At 43.0% G+C, this 22968-nt stretch overlaps 1 protein-coding gene across 1 annotated transcript; it reads right to left on the bottom strand.

Annotated features, from left to right (window-relative positions):
• Positions 1 to 1973: 1973 nt before the first annotated feature.
• On the bottom strand, positions 1974 to 19794 carry DHX57 (DExH-box helicase 57). The gene is made up of 23 exons (XM_061461304.1): positions 19317 to 19794; positions 18528 to 18680; positions 18077 to 18247; positions 16561 to 17366; positions 14958 to 15145; positions 14694 to 14815; positions 14273 to 14468; positions 13270 to 13394; positions 11978 to 12111; positions 11250 to 11304; positions 10136 to 10338; positions 9386 to 9502; positions 8934 to 9030; positions 7508 to 7681; positions 7037 to 7237; positions 6175 to 6451; positions 4956 to 5051; positions 4781 to 4864; positions 4510 to 4647; positions 3657 to 3731; positions 3082 to 3216; positions 2505 to 2705; positions 1974 to 2417 (listed from the first exon to the last, which is right to left on the bottom strand). Exons 1-23 carry the CDS (start codon positions 19517 to 19519, stop codon positions 2274 to 2276), a joined length of 4095 nt encoding a protein of 1364 aa, XP_061317288.1. The 5' UTR covers positions 19520 to 19794; the 3' UTR covers positions 1974 to 2273.
• Positions 19795 to 22968: the final 3174 nt, after the last annotated feature.

Genomic DNA, 22968 nt, shown 5'->3' with positions numbered 1-22968 from the left:
CCTACGATCCCTACAGCCTAACAGCTCTTTATTAACCCTGTCCAGGTGGGGAGGTACAGAAGTATGGTGTTACTGGTGACTAACATCAAGCTGTGGGAACACTCCAGTCACCTGCAGTAGTGCTGGTTTTGGCTGGGATAAGGTTAATTTTCTTCATAGCATGGGGCTGTGTTTTGGATTTGTGCTGACAGCTGTGTGATAATGCAAAGATACTTTAATCACTGCTGAGCAGTGCTTACACAGCCTTTTCTGCTGCTCATTCTACTGAGTAGGCTGGGGGGGGAGGCACAAGAAGTGAGGAGGGGACAGAGACAGGCTAGCTGATGCCAACTGACTGAAGGGATACTCCAGACCATGTGGTGTCATGCTTGGCATATAAAGCTGGGAGAAGTAGAAGGAAGGACACACACGCTTAGAGTGATGGTGTTTGTCATCCCAAGTAACCATTACGTGTGACGAAGCTGTGCTGTCCTGGAGATGGCTGAACACCTGCCTGAGATGGGAAGTGGTGAATGGATTCCTTGATATGCTTTGCTTGCACAAATGGCTTTTGCTTTACCTGTTAACCTGTTTTTATCTTTACCATTTCTCTCCTCTATCCCACTGCAGGGGTGGACTGCAGCTGTGCACTGCTTAGTTGCTAGCTGGGGTTAAACCACAACAGAAGTTCAACATATCATCTGCAAAAACCATTTTGCTGCCTTGGTATGTTGGTTTTGATACTCCTGTCTTCCACACACAAGGGTGTGTTGCTGTGAAACTGCTTCTACAAGTAAGTGTACTTTCTGAAAAATCACATTAGTCCTGCAAAGATGTGCTTCCCTCTGTACGCATCATGCCTCAGCCTGGAGGCTATTTCTAGGCAGGGCTGGTGGTAGAGACGGCATTTACTCTGGTTTTACTATTACAGATGACAGCAAAGTTATTTCACTTAAGGCACTTGCTATTATTTGCAATTGCTAGTACATCAGGCAGCTCAGCTGTAGCAATGCTCAGCACTGGAGTTGAGCAATGTCAAAGGAAAGAAGTAATATTACTACTGCAGCATTTTGCTACTCTTCTGTAGGAGTCCAATCCCCAGAGTAGGAGTTTGGGTAGAAGTTTCCAAAAGTGGGGCTTTCTTCCAGCTCTGCAGGGTGGCAGAAGTATACCAGCCACCAGAGGAGGTTGACAGTAACCATCCATCCACCCCAGGATCCATTTTTAGTGCACTACAGCAGTCACAGAATCACAGAATGGTTTGGGTTGGAAGGGACCTTAAAGCTCATCTAGTTCCAACCCCTTGCCATGGGCAGGGACACCTTCCACTAGCCCAGATTGCTCCAAGCCCCATCCAACCTGGCCTTGAACACTGCCAGCGATGGGGCAGCCACAGCATCTCTGGGCAACCTGTGCCAGGGCCTCACCACCCTCACAAGGAAGAATTTCCTAATATCTCAGCTAAAACTCCCCTCTGTCAGTTTAAAGCCATTCCCCCTCATCCTGTCACTACATATCCTTGTAAAAAGCCCCTCTGCCAGCTTTTTTGTCAGCCCTTTAGGTATTGGAAGACTTTTACATAGCACAGGGTGAAACCGGAGAAGCCTGGCTGCCAGGGGAAACCTCCACTCTCCTGCAGCTTTACACTAACCAGAACAGCCTGCATGGATCCAGCATGTTACTCCAACTGATCTGGTACAGCCTCCTCACCAGAAGATGTTCTCTAAACCTATTTCAGAACCAACCTGACATGAATCAAAACGTGCTCACCTTTTTGAGGGCATTGGCTCGAACCATAAACAGCTCCATCTCTGGTCAGCTCTATGACTGACTTAACTCAGTAAAGTCTCGGCCAAATGCAGAAGTGAGTTTAAACCCAATTCGGGAGCAGTTTATGATCTCATATGCTGCCTCTGCTGCCTCCAGACATCACTAGTACAAAAAAGCAGCTAGGTAGCAGGTATTTTTGTGCCCAGAAAACACTATTGCCAGTGTATGGCCTCATGAAAAAACACTTCCTTAGCTGGCAGTTTCTTCTCCTCTTGCGAGATTTGCCATTTTCCCATGTTCCAGTGTGTAGTGTAACAAACCTTACTTTCAACAAGAGAGCTCTCTGTAAACAAAGAAACCAAACCAAACCAAACCAATCCAAAACCTGTCAATAATACAGGTGCCAACTTGGTCTTCCAGAGATCCGTGCCATTTTTGGGGATGACAAATACATCAAGACACTGATGTTAGTTGGTCCATTCTCAGACAGTAGCAAACAGTGAGTACAGAAAGCTGTTCTCACGTTACTGCGTGGTCACAAGCTTTACAATCATACTGATGATCCGAGATCCACGGGGGCACATGCATAAGTCCATGCTTGGATTCTTGATTTTATCCTGCAGCAGCTGGTCTAGTTCACAGCGCAGCTCCTTCACCAGCTCAGCCACCTATGGTAAAACACAGAGGTGCATCTCCTGCATTCCACACAAGCAGAGCTCTGCAGCACTCCCAGGAGTATCCATGCTTTTCCTTACCTGGTGAGAGGCAGCCACAAACCGTATCCATCCATCGTCAAGAGAAATGACAAATTCTCCCTTCTGCAGCTGCATGTGGACCTGCCCACCTCCAAGGAGGACCAGTGGGTACACTGACACCATGCTGCAGTCTCGAATGAACACACGGCTGGTCTTGATCTTCTCATGATACACCAGGTAGGGGCTTTCAAAGTGCCTAGTCTGGAACACATACACCACATCCTCATTAAGTGCCACATCTCTTCCTACCTGCTCAAATACAGGCCTGCCTGCCTCTTCTATGGCTGCAAAGAACAGCAAATGTGCTTAAAATGTACCTTGAGTCTGACCTGTAAGAGCTGCCAATAACTGCCAGTTATCCCTTGCTCCATCCCGCTTTGCAGTGAGCGTGTGAGAAATCAGCTAATTCATCAAGGCCCCAAGTTCTCCATTTCATGTTAAGGACATTTTCATGGGCGCCTTTGTTATGCTCTTTCAAAGAAGAGTGATAACAACAGTTCAAAGCCTGTATAACCCAAATATGTGGTTAATGATTAAAACCCCACTTTCAGCTTTGCAGAAAAAAAAAAATCCTGACCTGATAATTCACAGACGAAGGATGAATGTGAACGTAACCATCATTTTTGGTAACAAACTTCAGCTCTTCTGCTTTAGGCTGCAATTTGACCACTCCTGTACTGGTCTTCTGGTATTTGCCCTCTGGCTTTTTCACCTGTATGGTCAGAAAAAAAGTTGTAAAAATCTGCTTTACCAGAAAGCATTTTTAGCTTAAGTTTTCATTTTATCAATGAAATTCTCAAGTAGTAAGATGTCAGGTCACTAGAGACACTGCACTCCAGGTGCTGTCTAACCCTGAGCGTGTGTTCATTTGTAACCTCAGCCTTCTAAAGCTGAGGTTACAAAGGTGTAATTTAAAATAGCTTCTTAAGAACTTTTGCTGTTGGCTCCTGTGTGACACTAAAATCAGCCTGTAGGAACAGCAGCAATCTCAAGCGATACAAACTGGAGCTCAGCTGCCTGGCTGTAACACTGTGAGCAGCAAGCTTTGGCAACCTAAGCCAGGCTCAAGGCTGCCACAACCAGCCCAGACTGAAAGCAGGCTGTGAGGATATGCTAGACAGCAGAAGAGAAAATGAGAAAGCATTCTTTTACCTGCACAACATTGGGATACAGCGCGGCACACAATATAGCCGAGATCAGCTTGATGTTCTCTGCGTTTGAATTTGCCTGTGAAATTAATGTATGCATTAGGTATTCTACAGGTTAAGTCTATAAAGGTAAAGCCCTGCTTCTGGAAAGACTGAATTCCTGAAAGGGGTTTCTTTTTGTAGCTGCAGTGCTGTGCTTTGTAGGGGAGGACTAATTACTGTCCTGAGGTTTCAGCCTAACCTGGCCTTCGTTCCCCCCCCATCAATCAATCAAGTTGGCCACCAACTATTAATTCCAGACATTAGGGAATAACAGCTGGCTACAAAGCAGCTTGTCCCCAGGAAAAAGCAAGCGTAAGTTATCCCAGTGCACAGTGAGACTCTAGAACTACCAAACCAGTACCACCTCATCACATAGCCCCAGGAGGTCTCTAGCTCCAGACATACTGCTTTCTGAAGATTGTCTGCAATGCTGAATTATCTCCCTGCCTGCTCTGTAAGGTAATTTTGTTCCCAAAATAAGGTTGTTACTAATCCCAACACTGGGGCCAGGTCATGAGTCATATGTGCCTTTGCACCACTTGCTCATATCTAACATGTCAAGTCAGCAGTGCTCGCTGTCTCAAAGGAACAAGTTTCAGCCTACTTCCACATCTGGGCCTGTTCTTCCTGTACACATAAGGCCTCATGCAATGGAGTCTAGTGCCAGCATGTATGGTGTACAGGGAGGAAGAACGGAGCAGATAGATAGGAGATGGCTATTGCCAGTGTGAGATTACAAAGTCGAGCCCACCTGGAACCTGGGTGAAATGAAATACAGCAGCATTGTTTTGGAGCACTGAAATGCTAGGAATTACCTCTTCCCCTGTAGCATCCAACACGCCATCACCTTCTTGGGACCACTTCTTCTCAATGTCCCTGGCTCTTAATCCCTCCTTCACAAACCCGATGTCAGAAAGCAGTTCGGTGAATTGCCGTTTCAGGCTGGCAATTTCCTACAGACAGACAAAGGGCTGTGACTGATGGGTGCTGCACACAGAAGAGTCTTCACCACTTGCTTATGTTTGTCACTAAGGCTCTGCCATTGTAGCAAGCAGCCTCTGGGCAAGGCCACAAAAACAGACTTACCTGAAGAACTCTTCCTGACAAAAAGTTCTCCCTGCAGTAGTTGTAGCTTGCCTGAGAACCCTCTCTGATACTCAAACGCCACCCCTAATTGAGAGGATGGGATGAGGTCTTTAATAAAATATTTCAGCTTGAATTTCAAGCACACCAGAAGCTTCAGAGCTGAATTTTAGCTCACCTTATAGGCCTGCAGAAGAGCCAGGTAGTCGCTGTTTCCTACTGCAAACTCCAACTTCTTTTTGTTTGCTTCTTCCCTTTTATCCCATGGTGACACCTAGATGAGCAGTAACAGATTGTGTTTTTCATGCCTAGACAGTCCATTGCAAGACCTGCATGTCACAAACTTTGGTATTTCACAGCAGGCCACAGGTCAGAAAGCAAGCTTTCTCCATGGATCACAGAAAACACGAGGCATTCAAAAATGCCTAGACAACAGCAGGGCACCTAAGCCTATTGCCCTATGTAACCATAAGAGACCCAAAGGTAAACTTGCGATTAATCAGCTCACAGAAAATAATTCATTTTGAGCAGACCTCTCTGCAGTTGCAAAATGCCAACATCCATAAAAAAACATCATCTGACAAATCTCAGCAAGTTAATGGAGCTGAAGTTCAAATCAGAATGCTTATAATACAAAAGAGCAAATAAAGTCTAAATCCACTTGGGTCTGAGAGAGAGAAAGCAGCAGTAACTCAGGACATTAAAAAAGCTGAATTTAAGTTATTCTATAACAGCATATAGATGTAGCACTTGAAGTCAAAATGCTCTAGAAAATGCTCAATAAGCATATGGAAAACAACATGCAATTAAATAACTAGAACAATCTATTTCCAATTCTCTCACAATTTTCCTCAGTACAAACTATTTGCACCACTAACAACAGCAATCAAAACTTCAAGAAAGCCTGACTTTCCATGCAAGTTTGTACACCGCAGTAGAGGATTAACAGTACTAAGTGCAGCAGCTAATTCAAAAAGCCAACGTGAACGTGAACACAAACTTAGATTTGCTTCACAGCTCAAACATCAACTTCATCATTAGCACTGTTTCATAATTATTTCTAACTGCTTCTTACATTACCATTCATTTACAATTTTTACTCCAAATTTGGACAAAATGGCCTGGCTGTACTTCTTAATTCAAATTCAAACTAATATCAACTCTGTTTCTACTGTGCACTCATAAAATAAATAACATTTTTCTTGCTGCTGCATAGTTTTGGTCTTCTGCTTTTAACTGGAGATTTTTAACGAACACTGTATTCACATACAAACAATGTAGGCTAAGAAGGAGAATTAAAATACTGAAGTGTAGAATACTGCAAATTACAACAGTGTTTTGCTGCTGTATGAAAGCGTACTGCTTTCAAAGTGCAATACATGGTTAAGAATACTTACAAAAGGTGACTTAAAGGCCAGACTGGCTGCTATAGTCAGCGCAGGATCCAGGCAGCGGAAGATGGTGCCAAACAGCATCAGCTTGCCAATTCTGACATCAACAGGCAGAGAAGCCAGGTGATATCCCAGAGGGGTGAGCTTTTCATCTGGAGTTAATGCTCCCAAGTCTTGTAGTCGCAGCTTTGATGCTCGCAAAGACTCAGTTCTAGGGGGCTCGATTAGTCGTGATAAGACAGAGTGAAGACTCTGTGCAGAAAACATCTCCAGAATCTTAATTCTTAAAGAAAGAAAGAAAAATAAAGCAGCTTAGTTCCATATACTAAGGAATTTGTTCTATTTTCTTTCTGTACAAAAGGATGCCCAGTGCGTAGCAGGAATAGGAGGACTCATTCATTTAGCATTTGCCTGATAGTGGTGCTTGATCCAGATTGTGGCTTTACTGCACTATGTTGCACAGAAACACCACAGGAGGCTTTAGAGCATAAGGGGACAAATATCTGTGGTGGGTCTGGAGTACAAGAATGCAACTATCTTCTCTGGTGATGAGAGAGCTGAGAGACATGTCTTTTTCCTATCAGATGAGAGCTAAGGAACATGAAGAAGCACAGGGAGAATTAGTGGACAGTGTGATTAGAGAGGGAGCTCTGGATGCAGAGGCAATGTGATAGTAAGATCAAAGCAACCAAACTGCTACCTTACTTGATACTAAGATCAAAGAGCCTTAAATCTCCAGAGCAGTTTCTTGTTTCATGATGTGAGAAAACAATGTGGAAACTAAGCACCTTGTTAATGGCATTCCAGGTGCTCTCTGCAGTGGAGGAAGGACATTCTGCACTTAGGCAGTACAGGAACAACAGCTCACCTTAGACAAAGCTGCTCCAAGGGAACTCTTTGTATTTCTGGCAACTGCTCTTTTATAAGCTGATGGTTATAGTGATGGCTACTGAAAAGATGAAAGCAGACACCTGAGGCTACACGGCCTGCTCGCCCTTTCCTTTGCAGAGCGTTGGCCTTGGACACGAATGTGTCTTCCAGACTTTCCATTCCTTTGCTTGGGTCATATCTACAGGAGAGCAAGAAACACGCTTATAATCATGACTGCAGAGTGAACAGGATGGAGGTCAAACAGGCAGCTGCTGCCTACTTCTGTATGGACAAAATTCCCACCCCTGTAGTTGGCTTTGAGGCCAGACTGGCTTCCTCCCCTTGCAGAAGCTTTCTGCAAATGAAGTTCCTTCAAGTTTTTCCCAGCTCTTTGGAACGCTAAAGTATGTAGCTAAAGGCATAGGGCAGTTTCCCAGATCACAAAGCCTTGAGGAATGAATCCCAGTACCTTTTCTCTTTCATTTTTCCAGAATCAATCACATAGACCACATCATCAATGGTGACAGATGTTTCTGCAATGTTTGTAGAGATGATGATTTTGATAACTCCTGCAGGTAGCCTGAGGAACACAGACTGCTGTTCTTCACTAGACAGTGAAGAATGAAGTGGATAAACAACACACCTGGAAGGAGAATACAACAGCATTCTCAGTGCATCTCCAGCCTTTTCTCTGTTGGGAAAAATCTACCTGCACACACTTTTGCCTCACTAGCGCTAGACACTGCCCACAGCCATTCAAAGCAACGTAAAACCAGCAAACCACTTTGACATAAGACATAGAGTCACAGAATCATTTAGGTTTGATCACCGAGTCTAACCATAACTAAACATTTGCAAGTCTACCACTAAACCATGTCCCAGGGACAGTGACTCAACCACTTCCCTGGGCAGCCTGTTCCAGTGCTTGATAACCCTTTTGGTGAAGAAATTTTTCCTAATATCCAATCTAAACCTCCCCTGGTACAACTTGAGGCAATTTCTTCTCATCCTATCGCTTGTTACCTGGGAGAAGAAACTGACCCTCACCTTGCGCCATCCTCCTCTCAGGTAGTTGTAGAGATACGGTTTTGCCTCAGCCTCATTTTCTCCAGACTGAACAACCCCAGTTCCCTCAGCTGCTCCTTGTAAGACTCATGCTCCAGACCCTTCACCAGCTTTGTTGCCCTTCTCTGGACCCACTCCAGCACCTCAATGTCTTCCTTGTAGTGAGGGGCTCAAAACTGAACACAGTATTTGAGGTGCAGCTTCACCAGTACTGAGTACAGGGGGATGATCATTGCCCTGAACCCGCTGGCCACACTATTGCTGATACATATTCCTAGAAAGGGTGAAGTTTACAGAAGGGACAGGTCTCAGAATAGAGTTGAACAAAAATTCTGCTTCTTTAGAAGAGTCTAGAATCTGCCACTGAAAATGTCAGACTGGAAGAACTCACTCCAGCTAACCTTGCCATGAAATCTGTGTAAAAACTGTTCAGTCAAAGAGATCCAATTGCATCTCCGTGTAAAATCTACTCTAAAATACAACTACAACTGAATGTCTCAGAAAACATCCTGAAACAGAACAAGGACTGAGGTGAAGTGTTCAACAGTTCACTGGATCATGCAGAGTACAAGACAGAGAACACCCATCACGAGGATCTCTGAGAACTTCAACAACTAACCTGTCTGAGTTGAGGAGAATAAAACAAAAAGAGGAAGCCAGTAAGACAGTAGAAAAGGAATTATCCTAACTCAAGTCAGGACCCTCATATCACAAGCTGTCTTACACATTGAATAACCTTTATTTAACCCTGGATAAAGGCAGGCCTTGTGCAGGAAGCTACTCTTTATTTATGGGAAAAGACCAATAGTTTTGGCGCTTTTCTGCCTTACCTCTTGCTGTGCCTGTTATTAAAAAGGGCGTTAGACTGGAGCTGCTCATAAAGCATCTTGATTTCTGCTAGACCAGGCAAAAATATCAACACAGCACCTATATATGTAGATTAAAATAAAAAGCCATTTAAAAATCACTCAACAGAAAGGACAGCAGGATATTTTATCAGTTTGCAGAAGGCCCATGGCTCTGTTTCACAACTATTTTACCAAAGAAAACATGCAGGCTGCAACAGTCCTTCACCAAAGACATTCCAAAGCAGACAGTTCTCTCACCTTCCCCATTCGATGTATAACAATGGCTTTGTTACTCAGCTAGAACTTTCTCCCCCTACCCGTCCAAAATAGTAACTACAGAAACTCTGCATGCAAAACATTAGCTTTGGGCTGCCTGTAAGTGCACAGCCTCCATGAATCTACTTTTGTTTATCTCTCAAGGACAAGGAGATTACCTGGGGGGTATGAATGTCTGCCAGCAACTATCCATTCCAACAAGGCTTCAATTAATTCCAAATTAACTTTGTCCAAGTCCATGACAGACATTGTTTTCAACACTGACTTGTTAACTCCTGGGGACAAAGAAATAAAACACACAGTAAGTCCATCTTTTATAAAAAACATCTGCTGGATGTTTTGATGCATTGAACCAGTGTGGCTGCACAACCAAGCACACCTTGGTTTAAACAGCATCTGACTTAGATCAGAAGAGGTAGCTCCAGAAGTGACTCAATGCATCACATTCCCCCTTCCTTTGCTCTCCTGTTTCAGCTCTGCCCTTCCCTTCATATGCCTTATTGGGGATTAAACCTGCCCTGTGCACAGCCTAGACAAGGATTCATCTACTAGTGCTCCAGCAAGAACAGATACAGAGAAAGAAAGCAGAATTAACAAGGCATCTGAAAAGGGATGGGAACAGATAGTAACTGAAAACTGTTGTCCATTTTCAGATGCTAAGGACTGTTTTCAGCCAAGACGTTTGTTCCAGTTTGAGAGAACAATGGGTTCTCTATTTCTTCTTTTTTCTTTTATTTTTTGGCAAGCAGGAGGTTTCTGATCTCATCTAGAAGTAGTGACCTGCTTCATTTCACAGCTACAAGACTCTGAATTAGATATATGCATTCAACATACAATATTATACGGTAACATGCCATGTGGCTGGCAAATATTATATGCCGATTTATTAGATTTAGGAAGGAGCTCACCTTTATATCGTGTAAGGAGCTGCTTCAGAGTTAATTTTTGGTCTGGGTCTGAATCTCTGACAACTGTGTCAGTGCTTTCAAGCATGCCAGCACGTCTCAGGTCCTCCTCTACTTCTTCATATGCAGTTCTTTTGTGTCTTGCATTCTGCTTGTTTTCTTGCTTTGTCTTGCGCCTGTAGGGACTACTGTCCTCTAAAACATATCTAAACAGCAGAAGAACACTCAGTGCCTCGGAAAGAAGCCTAACTGTCTCCTCCAAATAACTTGCTAAAGAGAGAGGGTATCACAAGTATTTAGATATAAAGCTGAGGGGCTGAGGGGAACTTTGCTTAAGTGGGTTGCAAAACCACAGACAGTATCAAGGTCAGGTGTCCTTCCATACTAGGATGTTAGTAAAAGCTGTGATGCAGAAGACTAGGACTGGAAACTTGATTTTGACAACTGAGTAGCTCAGAGCAAGAATTTGCAAGTAACTTACAATAGTTGATCAATTTACCATCTGAGGAACATCTGAGCTGCTGTGATTCTCCAATAACTATACAAAAGTATAGTACCTATAAAAGGTACGAGGAATCTGGATCCCGAGCGGCAAGGCAGGGCTTACAAAAAGGAATTGTTTGGTATCCTGCACTTGTCACCTTCAGTGCTGAAATCTACCTTCAAATTTCTTTTGCTTGCCAGCAGCTAACCACCACTGAAACATGTAAAGCACAAGCACTAACAAACTCTCCATGGCAAAGCTCACCCACTCTTGAGTATTTATGTCGTCTCTAATGCAGAAAGGCCTGTTTCAGCATCGCAGAATCATAGAATAGAATCATAGAATAGTTAGGGTTAGAAAGAACCTTAAGATCATCTAGTTCCAACCCCCCTGCCATGGGCAGGGACACCTCACACTAAACCATGCCATCCATGCCATCATGAGATCCTAGATCCCACTGCAATATAAGTATGGTTTAAAATCAGTGCTTTAGTACAACTCTAGGACTGCAGGTGATGGGGGAGTTTTGAGAGAAATTCATTTTTAAATCTACGCAAAGAACTGCTGCAGTTGCAAGGTCAACAGTGCAGCCCCAAAAGCCAAAGACACCTGAGATTTTTAGCTTTTTCATACCTTGTCATTGCAATCACATCCTCCAGGAAAAACTGATCCACAGGAAACGTTCGTCCTAAGAGGAAAGAGAATAAATCTACATGCTGCACAACACACAGAAAAGAGGAAAATGACTGAAGGTGGTTATCATTTCAGATAGGTTATTATGTCATACACTGGCTTCACAGCTCTCATCTGTACTGCACTCTTCAACACAATTTCTGTCTGGGACAAACGGGATGTTTTCCAAGCATGGTTTGGTAACATGCACTTACACAGTCAGAGAAGAGCTAACAGACACATCCATGAGGCTAAATCCTTCTGTCATGCTCCATGTAATAACTTAGCGATTTAAAAGGTACATTTGGCTAAATGTGTACCCATCCAGCTGGATCCTCCCACTGCTTGACAACTTTTTCACAAGGACAGAGGAGTCTTCAGCTGTGCTAAAACTAGCTCAGGGAACCACATCATGCACGCTGTGTCATTTTTGTCTTTTGGAAGGCAAATTCTACTGGTGTAGAGACAGCACAAAAAAGGCCTCATTTTCCAAGTCTTCTCTCTCTTAAATCTCATTGGTCTTTCTTTATAATCCATTGGAATCATAGTTCTTATATAAATCCTGACCTTGCCACTTTGCAGACTAGCCCCTTGTACTTGAATTGAGAAACACTTCAGAAGTAGAAATACTGAAAACAAACTCTTACAACAATGAATGTGAGAAGATAATAAAAATGAATGGCTTTCACCTGGTATGTTAATAATTGGGCAGGAGTGAAAGTATTGAGAAAAAAGCTCCGCATTCACGGTGGCACTCATTAGTACAATGCGCAGGTCTGGCCTCTGAACCATTATATCTTTCAAAACCAGCAGCAAGAAGTCACTGCAGAAAACAAGCAAAAAGACATTTGAATTTCTTCAGTGTTAACTTTCAAAGTCTCTTTTTTTCTCCCCATTCTGTCCACCTTCCTGGCATTTTCAATAGCACAGAAATATCATCACAGAAGCATAAGCTTCTCAGAATGGCTGGAGGCTAATCATGTAATAAATTAATGGAAGGCACTCTGCTTATTCTTTGGCTGTTCCTTACTGGAGTGTCAGGATTACTTGGCAAATTCATTTAAGCAACAAAGAGCTCTGGCTACCTTATAAATTAATTACATTAATGATAAGACAAGAACATTAGGTAACAAATTAACTCAAAGTAACAAATGAGTCCTTTTTGCTCCTTTTCCTTACTGAAAGAGTTATTCAAACTTCTTCCTGCTCACTGTATTCTTCCCTACAGATTTAGAGCTTTTGTGGCATGCCTACAAAACTGGTCTCAGTGATTTCAGATGAGAAGAGAGAAGAATCCTGGAAAGATGTAAGCCCTTTATGAGGCTAAAATATAATCTGAGCTGTAGAATAACGGGTCACAGAGAATGCATCCTGAAACCTACCTCACTGCAATGTTTCACAAGGAAAACATCAAAGAAAAGGATCCTTGCCACTTACTTTACAGAGATACTGACAGACATTATCTTTTGGGTAGCATCAGCAGATAAGTGGGTAAAACTGTAGGAGGCTGGAGCAGACTGTCTAGAACTAGTAAAATCTATAGACTGAAGGAAAATGCGAGCACTTGTCCTTTGCAGGTGCTCTGCTGAAGCCTGCATCAGGAACAATAATTCTCAAAATGGCATGTGAAGAATCAAGGTATTTGTTAAAAGCTCAAAGAAGGGAAGAGTAAGAACCTGACAACTGTGGTTAAAAACTTACTTAACCCTCCAGCCCCATCCAAAACCTCTTTTCAACATTACTTTAATGTGATGGCAGACTGGATGTATAAAAATATAAGAGATGTGCTTTCTTTGCAAGCTGCTGCAACATCATCTCCTACTGCCCAAAGACAAGAACCTAAAACCAGACTTCTTCCACCAGCTCGCATTACTGCCACAGGATCAACAAGTCTGACTTCAGTTACTTGCACCTTACCAAAGTCACCTTTATCCTTCTGACTATGACCTTGATTTTGCTTATGGGATAAGAGATTATTTACCTTTCTTCTGTTCTTTCATGAACTTCATCAACAATAACATGCGTGATTCCATGCAAAGTCAGATCACCTTCCAGCCTTCTCAACAGCACACCAGTAGTGCAGTACAAGAGTCTGGTAGCTGAGGACTTGAACAATAAGACAAAACATTCAGCTGACTTTGTGCAACTTAACATAGTGCAAAGAGAACACGTGTTGCTGTTAAACATTCGGTTTCAGCTGAGTGTCAGGTTTGACAGAAAGAGAGCAAACAATTCCTGCTGTATACAGGCTAAATTATTTTTCTTTTGTGATTAAAAGCTGAAAACACCTGCTTTTTACCAAGGGGCACTGCTAACTATAAGGGATAAACAAAAAAATCTGAGTTGTTTTTCCTGTGGAAGTTGCTTTCTGATAAAAAACTTGAATCTCTGTCCCTAGAAAGATCTTTTGAATCTCTTTTGTAACGTAGTTCATGTAAAAAGCAATCAGCTGTAACATAAACAAAATTTCACTTCCAAGACAGCAGTTTGAATTCAACCCCTCCTTCTGGCTGACCCAAGCTGCAGCCTTTAATCCGCTTGGGTGACAAAGAGAAATTAAGTCAATAGCGGCAGTGTCCAAGGCCAGGCTGGACAGGGCCTTGGGCAACACTATCTAGGGTGAGGTGTCCCTGCCCATGGCAGGGGGGTTGAAACTAGATGATCCTAAGGTCCTTTCCAAACCTAACCATTCTCTGATTCTATGATTCACTAGCATTCCAGAGGACAGAATTCATGCTCTCAGACCCCTTTGCCTGTCTCAACAGAAAGCAAAACAATGTAAGACATAGTACTCAACTCTTATTCTGTAAAGTGGACTGTGCAACTTGAGATGAAAAAAAAAAAAGGATTTCGTAATATAATATAAAATACAGCTGACACAGACTTGCTGATCTCACTACAGGGCAGAGATTCTGTATGCTGAAGAAGCACTAAGCACATTTTAATAAACTAAATAAAAAACAAGAAGCAATGCATGTATATACCTTTACACTTTCCAGACGGATCTGATATCCAACAGTAAGTCCAATCCTTTCTGCTCTTTCTTTGGCTACACGTTCAGCCACAGAAATGGCAGAGATCCTGCGAGGCTGAGTGCAGATGATGTTTGCAACTCTGCTTGGAGATCCTTGCAATGAAGCATCCAAAATAAATTGAGGAATCTGAGTGGTCTTCCCACATCTGCAGGACAAAATCAGGGATTCATTAAACAAACAAAAAACTCCCACAAACCCAACACCTTCTATCCATGTAAATTAAGATAACTGCATTCCAATTGAAATTCACTTTGTTTCATTAGTGTCATCATCACATGTCAGGTAGGACTGCTGTATTCTAACCTTTTCATGGATACATATTTCACATACTTCTGTGTATGCTTTGATGCATCTGCAATCACACTCTTACCCTGTCATGCCGCTCACAACAAGAACTTGGTGGCTCTTCAGCAAATCAAGAATGGTTTCTCTCTCTTGCCATGCCGGGAGCTTCTGTCTTTCATACAACATGGACTGGAAGTGCCTAGAAGACTGATGCACAAAACCAGATATGGCATGGCAGTAAGAACACCACTGGAGTGGAACAGAACCATTTGAAACAGCAGCCTATGGCTTAGATATTTATTTCTCTAAAGTAAATATGAAAACAGACACTTTGTTCTGTACATTATACCTTTTTCAGCCGAAATTGCGTGCAGAGTTTAACATTTTCGTTATACAGAGACTTTGCCTGCACATCATACTTTTTGGAGAGCTTTTTCTTGAGGTGCACGTAACTCTCATTCTCCACAACAACTTGTTGAGGCTCACCTTCCTCTTCTTCTGCCACCTCTTCTTCCTGAGGCTCTGACACTGTTGAGGCTTGAGACAGAGAATGTACAGTTGGTTATTCTTGTTACTAACAAGCAGTACCTCATCAGCACTGCAGAACAGAGACACGTTCCAGGAGCATTCTCAACAAGTACCTTATCAGACTGGAGCTGAAGGTCTGCAGGCCTAGTTTAACATGCATTTAGTTCAACACTACCAGAAAACCTCATCAAACAAACCAGAACTTCTCCAGCTCCAACCCACTTGTCACTCCCCTTGCACTAAGCTGTGCTCTCCAACACCATGGTCTGGGTGGCCACAGGGTGAACCAGACTGATAACTGGTTTGCCTTCCTGAATGCTTTTCATGTGTCTCAGCTTCCCTCTCCAATTCACCACACGACCACTTCTCCAGAGCACAAGACTGTGATGGAAACACCAGCTTAAACTAATTAAAACTACACTATAACATTAATTGCTAAACCACTGCCAAGTACTTTTAAACCAAGACCGAAACTGGACCAGGTAGTGTGATGCCTACTGCCTATCAGTTCAAGTGGGATTTGCTCAGACAGTAGGCCAGCCCTTGAAAGTGTTACGGCTACATTTATCTAACCAAAGTATTGTATAAAATAAGGACGATTATCTGGTATCTCTGATTTCTGGAACAAATTCTGAATTTTTGGAACAAAGCTGCCTTTCTGTGGAGCTGTTAAGAAACTGAGTAATTAGTTTTACTATAACAAAAACATAGGCTGTCACTATTTAGGTTCTCTAAAATGTGGTAACAGTTGCTCTTGAAAACTATCTTGAAGAAAGCTTGCCTTAGATAAAACAGGCTTGGAACTGACAGCCTGAAGGTCATCCATGCCACAGAGTTGCTGTAACCCTGCCATGACACAGTCCCAACTCTCCCCCTGTGAAATCAAAGTAGTTGTGCTTGCATGCAAAAAAGGATGGTACATTCAGCAACATTCTAGAACCATTTCCAACACTTACTTAGCCTTAAATCCACCTTTACAGAATTATTTTTGAGGAGGGGTTGGTAATTTTAAGTAATTAAAAATAAAGGTTCTGAATTGATGAGTAGCAGATGCACCAAAGCTTGCAAACAACCTTTTCCGTTTCCTTCCCAGCAAAATTCTCTGGTCAATTTTGGTAAGCTTACACCATGTCTCTCACTGGCTTTTCATTGATTGTGTGGGAATAGACATCGTTCACTCTGCCAACCCAAACTCATTAGCTCTATGCTCCTTTAACTCAGTTCTTGCCAGCAGCAAGAACTCTGATGCAGCTTTATTATGGAAGGGACTTGCTGAGGCACAGCAGATTATGGGTCTGGCTCACCACATGACCTTAAGCTCCAGAAATAGATTTGGAACAGATGCCTGAACTAGGCTCTCTGCCTTCTCTTTATCTTTTTGACTTGCTATTAACCCAGAAACATAAGAGGGATATTTGCTGTACCTTCAGACTTCCGATTCGAACTGGATGTACTCCCCGCCTGTAGCTTTACTGAAGGTTTAGCCAGCAGGGACACAGGAGGAACACTGTACTTGTGGTGAGTATTTTCAAGCAACTTGATCATTTCGTATTCATCTTCTAAGCAAGTCACTAAGGTGTACACCACTGGTTCACCAGACTCTGCAGCTATCAAGGCCTTTCCAAAGAGGAATTCAGCAATGTGTAAACGACAAGCAAGAGGTAGATTCTCATCAGTGGAATAAAATGCCACAAGAGGTGCCTGAAGTGGATACTTGTTTTCTTCAGGAAATCTTACTTCAAGTTCATATACAGGACAATCAACTCTGAGATGAGCATCATCTACAGAGCTCCTGGCTGGTTTTAGTGGGTGGTTTGGAGGGAATTCATGTCCAAATCTGCATTTTGAACCAAACCTGCAGCCTCCTTGGAGATAAAATTTACATATTTCCTTTGTAGTCAGCTTTGCCGTGTCCCTTGTACAATCACTCTTTTGTTTAGATTTGCTGAGCCTATTTGCTAGGTACTCCAGTTCCAAACTAAAAGTCCAAACACGGTTTTGAATTCTCTCTACAAATTTTTCTCCACAGATTGACCGGAGGGCAAAAGCCTCTTCTCTTCTCTGTTCTAAACACTCTTCTTGACTGGCTTCAGCAGCTGTTGACGAAACCTGCATTTTCTCTCCATATCTTTCTGTAAAGCACTGCAATAGCAAATACTCCAGTGATGCCCCAATATTACCGTTGGAGGATCCCAGTACTGTTCTACAGCGCTCACTGTCAAAACCATACCTACAACAAAACAGACAACGTGGCAAGAAGTGAGTGACAAAGACATGTATGAAGCAAAATAACCACAGATCTTATTAATTAGGCTTACAGTAACGAAGCATGTATGGCATGAGGTACTATTACTACTAGTGGTGGAAAAAAATTAGACAAAAATATTTATACTAAGACAGTGGCAGACAGCAATTTGGTGTCTGTGAATGCTAGTCTGTTTTTTATAGGGTGAGAGATTAGTTTAGGTAGCAACTATCTCACACCTCAGAATATAGCACATAACAATTACAGAATTAGATTTCTGAGTTGAACTATATAAATTAAACTCTTCAGAACAGGCTGTCCCACAGAAAACATTCTCAAAGCAAAAAATTGTTAATAAATGTTCAAATCTGAGCAAAACAGATGAAGAACACTTACAAGGTTTTGAAACATACACATAACAACAATGCTCCCTGAGCTTTCTCAATACTTGTTACATTGTCTTGGAGAAAGAACTGAAAACTTTACTGAAAAAAAGGCTGGAGTTATTTTTTTTCATAAAATCATTATTTTAAATTCACCTAGCGGGTGATTAAATTTGTAGGAGATATAAACTCATCAGTTCTGCACACCAAACTTCCCTGGAGTCAAGTAGAAGCCCAAGAGCTGAGAGCTTATGGTATCAAGACTAGTAATTTATCTCTTCAGGATACAAATTATTCACTGAAAAGCATCACCTGGAGAGTTTGTGCACAGCAAATGAAGACACTTCACTTTCCACTACTTTGTGCTCAGCTGGCTCAGCAGATGACCTTGGTAGTAGGTCAGAAACTTCCCAATCCGTTGACCAGCACTGTTCATCATCAAGGTAATCTGGTTCATCCTCGTCTTCACCAGAACCAGCTACTCTGATAAAAAGAGTTATCAAATTAAAATGGAACAAAATTATCCTGTTGAGTAGACACAAAATTCTGCCTCTGCAGTTTTAAATGTTCCATTTAAATGGAGGATTCTGCTACCCCTTTCCCAGAATTAACATTGTAGAGAATAAAGCAGAGTCAAAACCAAAGTATGTGAGATCCATCTAAAAGTTAATGGAAAAAGAATACCGGTTTAATTTCTAACAGTGTGCCTGTTAAGGTGTTCTCATTTAAAAGAGCTAGAAGTAGTGCCCCCATTTCAACTAACTCTGATTCAGGAGCAAGATCCTGCCCTTGAAGTTCTTGAAGAAGTTCCTTCACTCTTCTCTGATTCTCTGATGTCATGTGTATAGTCTGCAGAGGCATTTTTGCTTCAGGTCTCTGTTTTGTTTGCCCTCCTCTTCTGGCAGGTGCATTTGACCTAAAAACAAAATAGAACATAACAATGATCTTGACTGAATTGGGATGTGTTAGGACTTGATCTGATCCTGTAATTCAAAACAGGAAAACCAAAATAAGACAAGTCCATCACCTAGAGATTATTCAGTTGGGTTCATTCTTATGTGACCACAATATGTGTGTCTATATCTGTGCACACACACATGCATATATGGATTTTATCCTGTGTCAAATCCAAAGTGATTTAATAAACATTTTGGTAGGTAAAGCTGCTCTCAGACTATGGTATGACCATGCACTTCCAAGCCAGATTGGTCAGAATACACACAGGATACCAAATTAATTCTAAATTGCTTATTTTTCATGGCCCAGTTTCTGCTTTGTAATACACAAAAATTAATATCCTGTGTTTACTAGTGTTTTCTGATCAAAGATGTCCTGAAATCACTTTACGACCGAAGAAGAAAATCAGAGGTTCTAATCTTAAAAAAACCACTTTCCTAACTAAAAAAAAAAAATTTAAATGTTAATAAAAAACACATGTAAAAACTGCTTTATAAGGAAACAGCTTCATCACCCTTTCACTCTTTCATCCATATATCAGGCCTAAGGTATCCCAAACATCTCTATGCCAAACTCTCCAAATTAACAGAAAGACCTGGACTCCAGTCTTGGTCCCTCGAAGAGACAAAAATCATCTCCATCATCCCAAATTCTGGTTGAACATTTCCTATTTCCACCAAGCTGAGATTTGTTTGAATGGCTACTACTGCCTCCTCCTCTTCCTCCTCTTCCACTGCCTCCTCTCCCTCTTCCTCTTCCTCCGGTGGGCTTTCCTCTTTTTCTCCCTGCTGAACTCATATTCTCTTGCTGAGGAAGGGAATAAAATAGCTCTTAGTTACGAAGATGCTTTAGCACACTGCAAATGTCTGGGCAGATAAATAATCACACTATTTATTTTTTCAGTGTAACAAGAGAAGATACCCCCTCAACCCACAGTTAATATGTTGCATGTTGGTGTATCTGTATGCCCCCAAAGCAAAGCACATTCTTCTAGAACACTGTTAAACAAGTTCTGTGGTTTTAGAGAACAGAAGCGATATTCTTCACAGTTGTTCTACCAAAAACCGCAGGATCTCTGGCAAAAGGCTGAGCCCAACAGCAGCACTGCTTAGCCTGGGAGCTCCAACTGTGCCACTCTGATGGAATTTTTGTGGACATGGGAACCCAAAGGACAAACCTCCAGGGGAACTTTCACAGCAGAAAGCAGACACTTTTTGACTTGGGGAATTTGCAGGGCTGAGAGTAAAAGGTCAAAGGGGAGCTGAAGCCGAAGATACACTTTGCTTCCACATTAACTTGCTCTTCAGCAAGCTCTTTCTGCAAGGAGCTGCCCGCACGGCTGAGCACTCTGTGGAGCCTGGACAGAGGAGTGATTGGTGATCTGTCTTGGGAAACAGAAGCACTCCTCTCCTTTTCACAGAAGGATTTTCACCAGCTCTGACAAAAACCTATTAGTATTAAGCAGCTGCTGTCTGTGACAGAACAGCCCAACACTAACACATGCCCCAGGATCATGCTCCTGCAAATAGAAAGCTATTGCAGGGACAGGACACTCTGGCACAAGTTATTATCTTCATCTTTGCATCGGCACCTCCATAGCCAGGACAAGAACTGATGTGGCTATGAAAGAGTAACAGCCCAGATGAGGGCTTGGAGAGCAGCAACAGTTTGGGGCTTGGAGAGAAGCAACCCTCGCTTTTGTGGCAGTTCTCCCCACTGGAGCTTCACCGGGACTGGACAGGATTTAACAGACAGGCAGAGTCATAACTGAGGGAGGGCCAGAGGGTGGGCACGGCAGAGACGCAGAGACACTTGCAGCCGTCCCCGAGGACAGTGTCACTCGGGGTCTCCGTCTCCTTCCTCTCCACACCCAGCCCGGAGCCCCGCCACAGAACAGCTCCCTCCCAGGGACCGCTTCCCTGCCGACTCCTCCAGCACCTCCCCAATCCCTCACCTCACAGAGGGGTCCGGCCACCAGCACCCCCAAACCTCCTTCCCTCACAGCAAGGTCCGCGTCCCCCACCTCTCCCCATGTTCCCCTCAGCCCCCTTCTCACACACCCCACCCGCGCACCCACTCTCTCCACCCCGCCCTCCAAGGCGCCATTACGCGCACCCCGGGACCCGCCGCCCGCCATCCCCGGGGATACCGGCGGCTCCTCGCTCCGCTCCCACCTCTCCTCTCCGCTCCGCACCGGCCCGGCGCCACTTCCTCTGACCCGGAAGTTCTCGCCTTCCCCCTCCAGGTTTCCTGCCCCCCCTAGCAACCGTTCACACTTCCGCATGGCAACCACGGCCTGCGGCTGTGAAGGATCGCCCGCTCAAGCGGCACATTGACATCATGTGTGGTTTCGAGCTGCTGTGTGTTTGAATGTACGAACTTCAGCCACTGGTTGTAACAGTGACACCGGTGGCTTGGTTCTCAACACGTGCTGCACTTTTTAAAGTGTCTTTCCCATACCCCCAAAAAGACAGGTCTGGTAAGAACATGGAATAGTTTGGGTTAGAAGGGACCTTCAAAGCTAATCTGGTCCAACCCCCTGCAATGAGCAGGGACATCTCCAACTAGATCAGGTTGCCCAGAACCACGTCAGCCTGGCCTTGAATGTCTCCAGGGATGGGGCATCCACCACCTCTCTGGGCAACCTGTGTCAGTGTTTTACCACCCTCATTGTAAAAGATTCCTTCCTCATGTCCATGAATCCTCCTCTTTTAGTTTAAAACCATCACCCCTCATCCTATTGCAACTGGCTCTGATAAAAAGTCTCTTCCCATCTTTCATATATGCTTCTTTTAAGAACTGAAAGGCAGAAGTAAGGTCTCCCCAGAGCCTCCCACTCTCCAGGCTGAACAAGCCCAGCTCTCTCAACCTGTCTCCATAGGAGAGGTGCTCCAGCCCTCCGATCGTTTTTATGTCCCTCCTCTGGACCCTCTCTAACAGGTCCATATCTTTCCTGTACTGAGAACTCCAGGGCTGCACGCACATCTTCTAGTTCCTTTTTCAAAACTGGGTGTATAGGATTAAACCATAAGAAATCTATACCAGTTTCAGGGAGACGGTTATATGAGTGACAAGTGCTGGGGTCAACATGAAAGCCCTGCACAAACAGGCTGTGCACACAGAGAGGTAGGCATGGCCTTCCTGCACATCTGTATATGCCACACACACATCCCACCATGGAACAGGGGACCTCTGTATAACCATTGTTTAGCTGCCCTTGTTCACTGAGTTCTGCAGGAATGAATTAGTAAGTATAGGAAAATTGCTTATTTTATTGATGCTGGAGAGGAGACAGTCCTTGAAACCGAATAACAATATAACAAACTTGAATAACAAAGACAGATAAAGATCTGCAATTAGAAAATGGCATCTTGTGGCTTTATTAGATGCAGTTTGTCCTTTTTTCAGTATCTCATAAATATATATAAGGACTAATTTTATGGCACATAAATGCTTTACAGCACAGATTTAAAGTCCCAAGCGTGGCTTGGGCTGAAAGACTTGCTCCACTGAATGAAAATCCAGAAAAACGGATTAACCCCTGAGGCTGTCAGGGCAGATGAGTTACTTGCAGATTTAATGAGAAAATTAACCATAAAAAATGATATGAGAACATTCATGTTTTATTTTGGTTTAATTTTTCTTTAAGTACCTCCTCAGTGCAGTATCTGAAGTAAATCTAAAATGTGTGTTTGATAATTTGTGGCGTTTCATCAGAAAAAAAGCTCTGTCTTGCCCTGCTGACCAAAAATAGTAGCCACAATAGTCCTAGAAGGATGACCAATTCTATTTTTAAATAGATTAGACACCAAATGAAATACATGTTACAGAATGTACCTAGATACAAAATGGGAGCCTGTATGACAAATGTTTGGTGAAAAATTGAAGACATTTATTTCAGTACTTTAGAAGATTACATTAAGTTGTGCCTCTACTACAGGGAATTAAGACTTCTCTTTTTTGACACTGTTTTGTGACTGTTAATACATGCCACTCCCTGACAGCCCAATGACAGCTATCTTGCCAAGCTTCAGGATTCCTAGCTTCTTCCTGCTCACAGGAGATAGGAGTCAGTTCGCCAAATCACTGTGGCTTTTGTGGCAGAACATATATAGGCAGCACCATAGCAACTTGCTGCGACTTGAAGGTGGCTTAAATTTTTAACGGAAACAGATCTCCAGTAATTGATTTTAGAAGTTATTTTCCCCTCATTTGCAAGGGATGCAGATGCATAGGTATTTCTTATT

This window comes from Pezoporus flaviventris, unplaced genomic scaffold (genome assembly GCF_033815535.1).
Source record: "Pezoporus flaviventris isolate CSIRO_AGI_PZ_B2104156 unplaced genomic scaffold, CSIRO_AGI_Pfla_v1 ptg000031l, whole genome shotgun sequence".
NCBI classification, from domain to species: domain Eukaryota; kingdom Metazoa; phylum Chordata; class Aves; order Psittaciformes; family Psittacidae; genus Pezoporus; species Pezoporus flaviventris.
Note: the sequence above shows the minus strand (reverse complement) of the source record. Positions and strands in the feature narration are given on the sequence as shown.

Coding starts and splice junctions, on each gene's coding strand:
- DHX57 (XM_061461304.1), bottom strand. CDS start 19,519: ATGAGTTCAGCAGGGAGAAAAAGAGGAAAGCCCACCGGAGGAAGAGGA. Junction 9,031..9,385: donor CAGACATTCATACCCCCCAG/GTAATCTCCTTG, acceptor CTACATATATAG/GTGCTGTGTTGATATTTTTG. Junction 4,865..4,955: donor CTCTTCTGCAGGCCTATAAG/GTGAGCTAAAAT, acceptor CCTCTCAATTAG/GGGTGGCGTTTGAGTATCAG.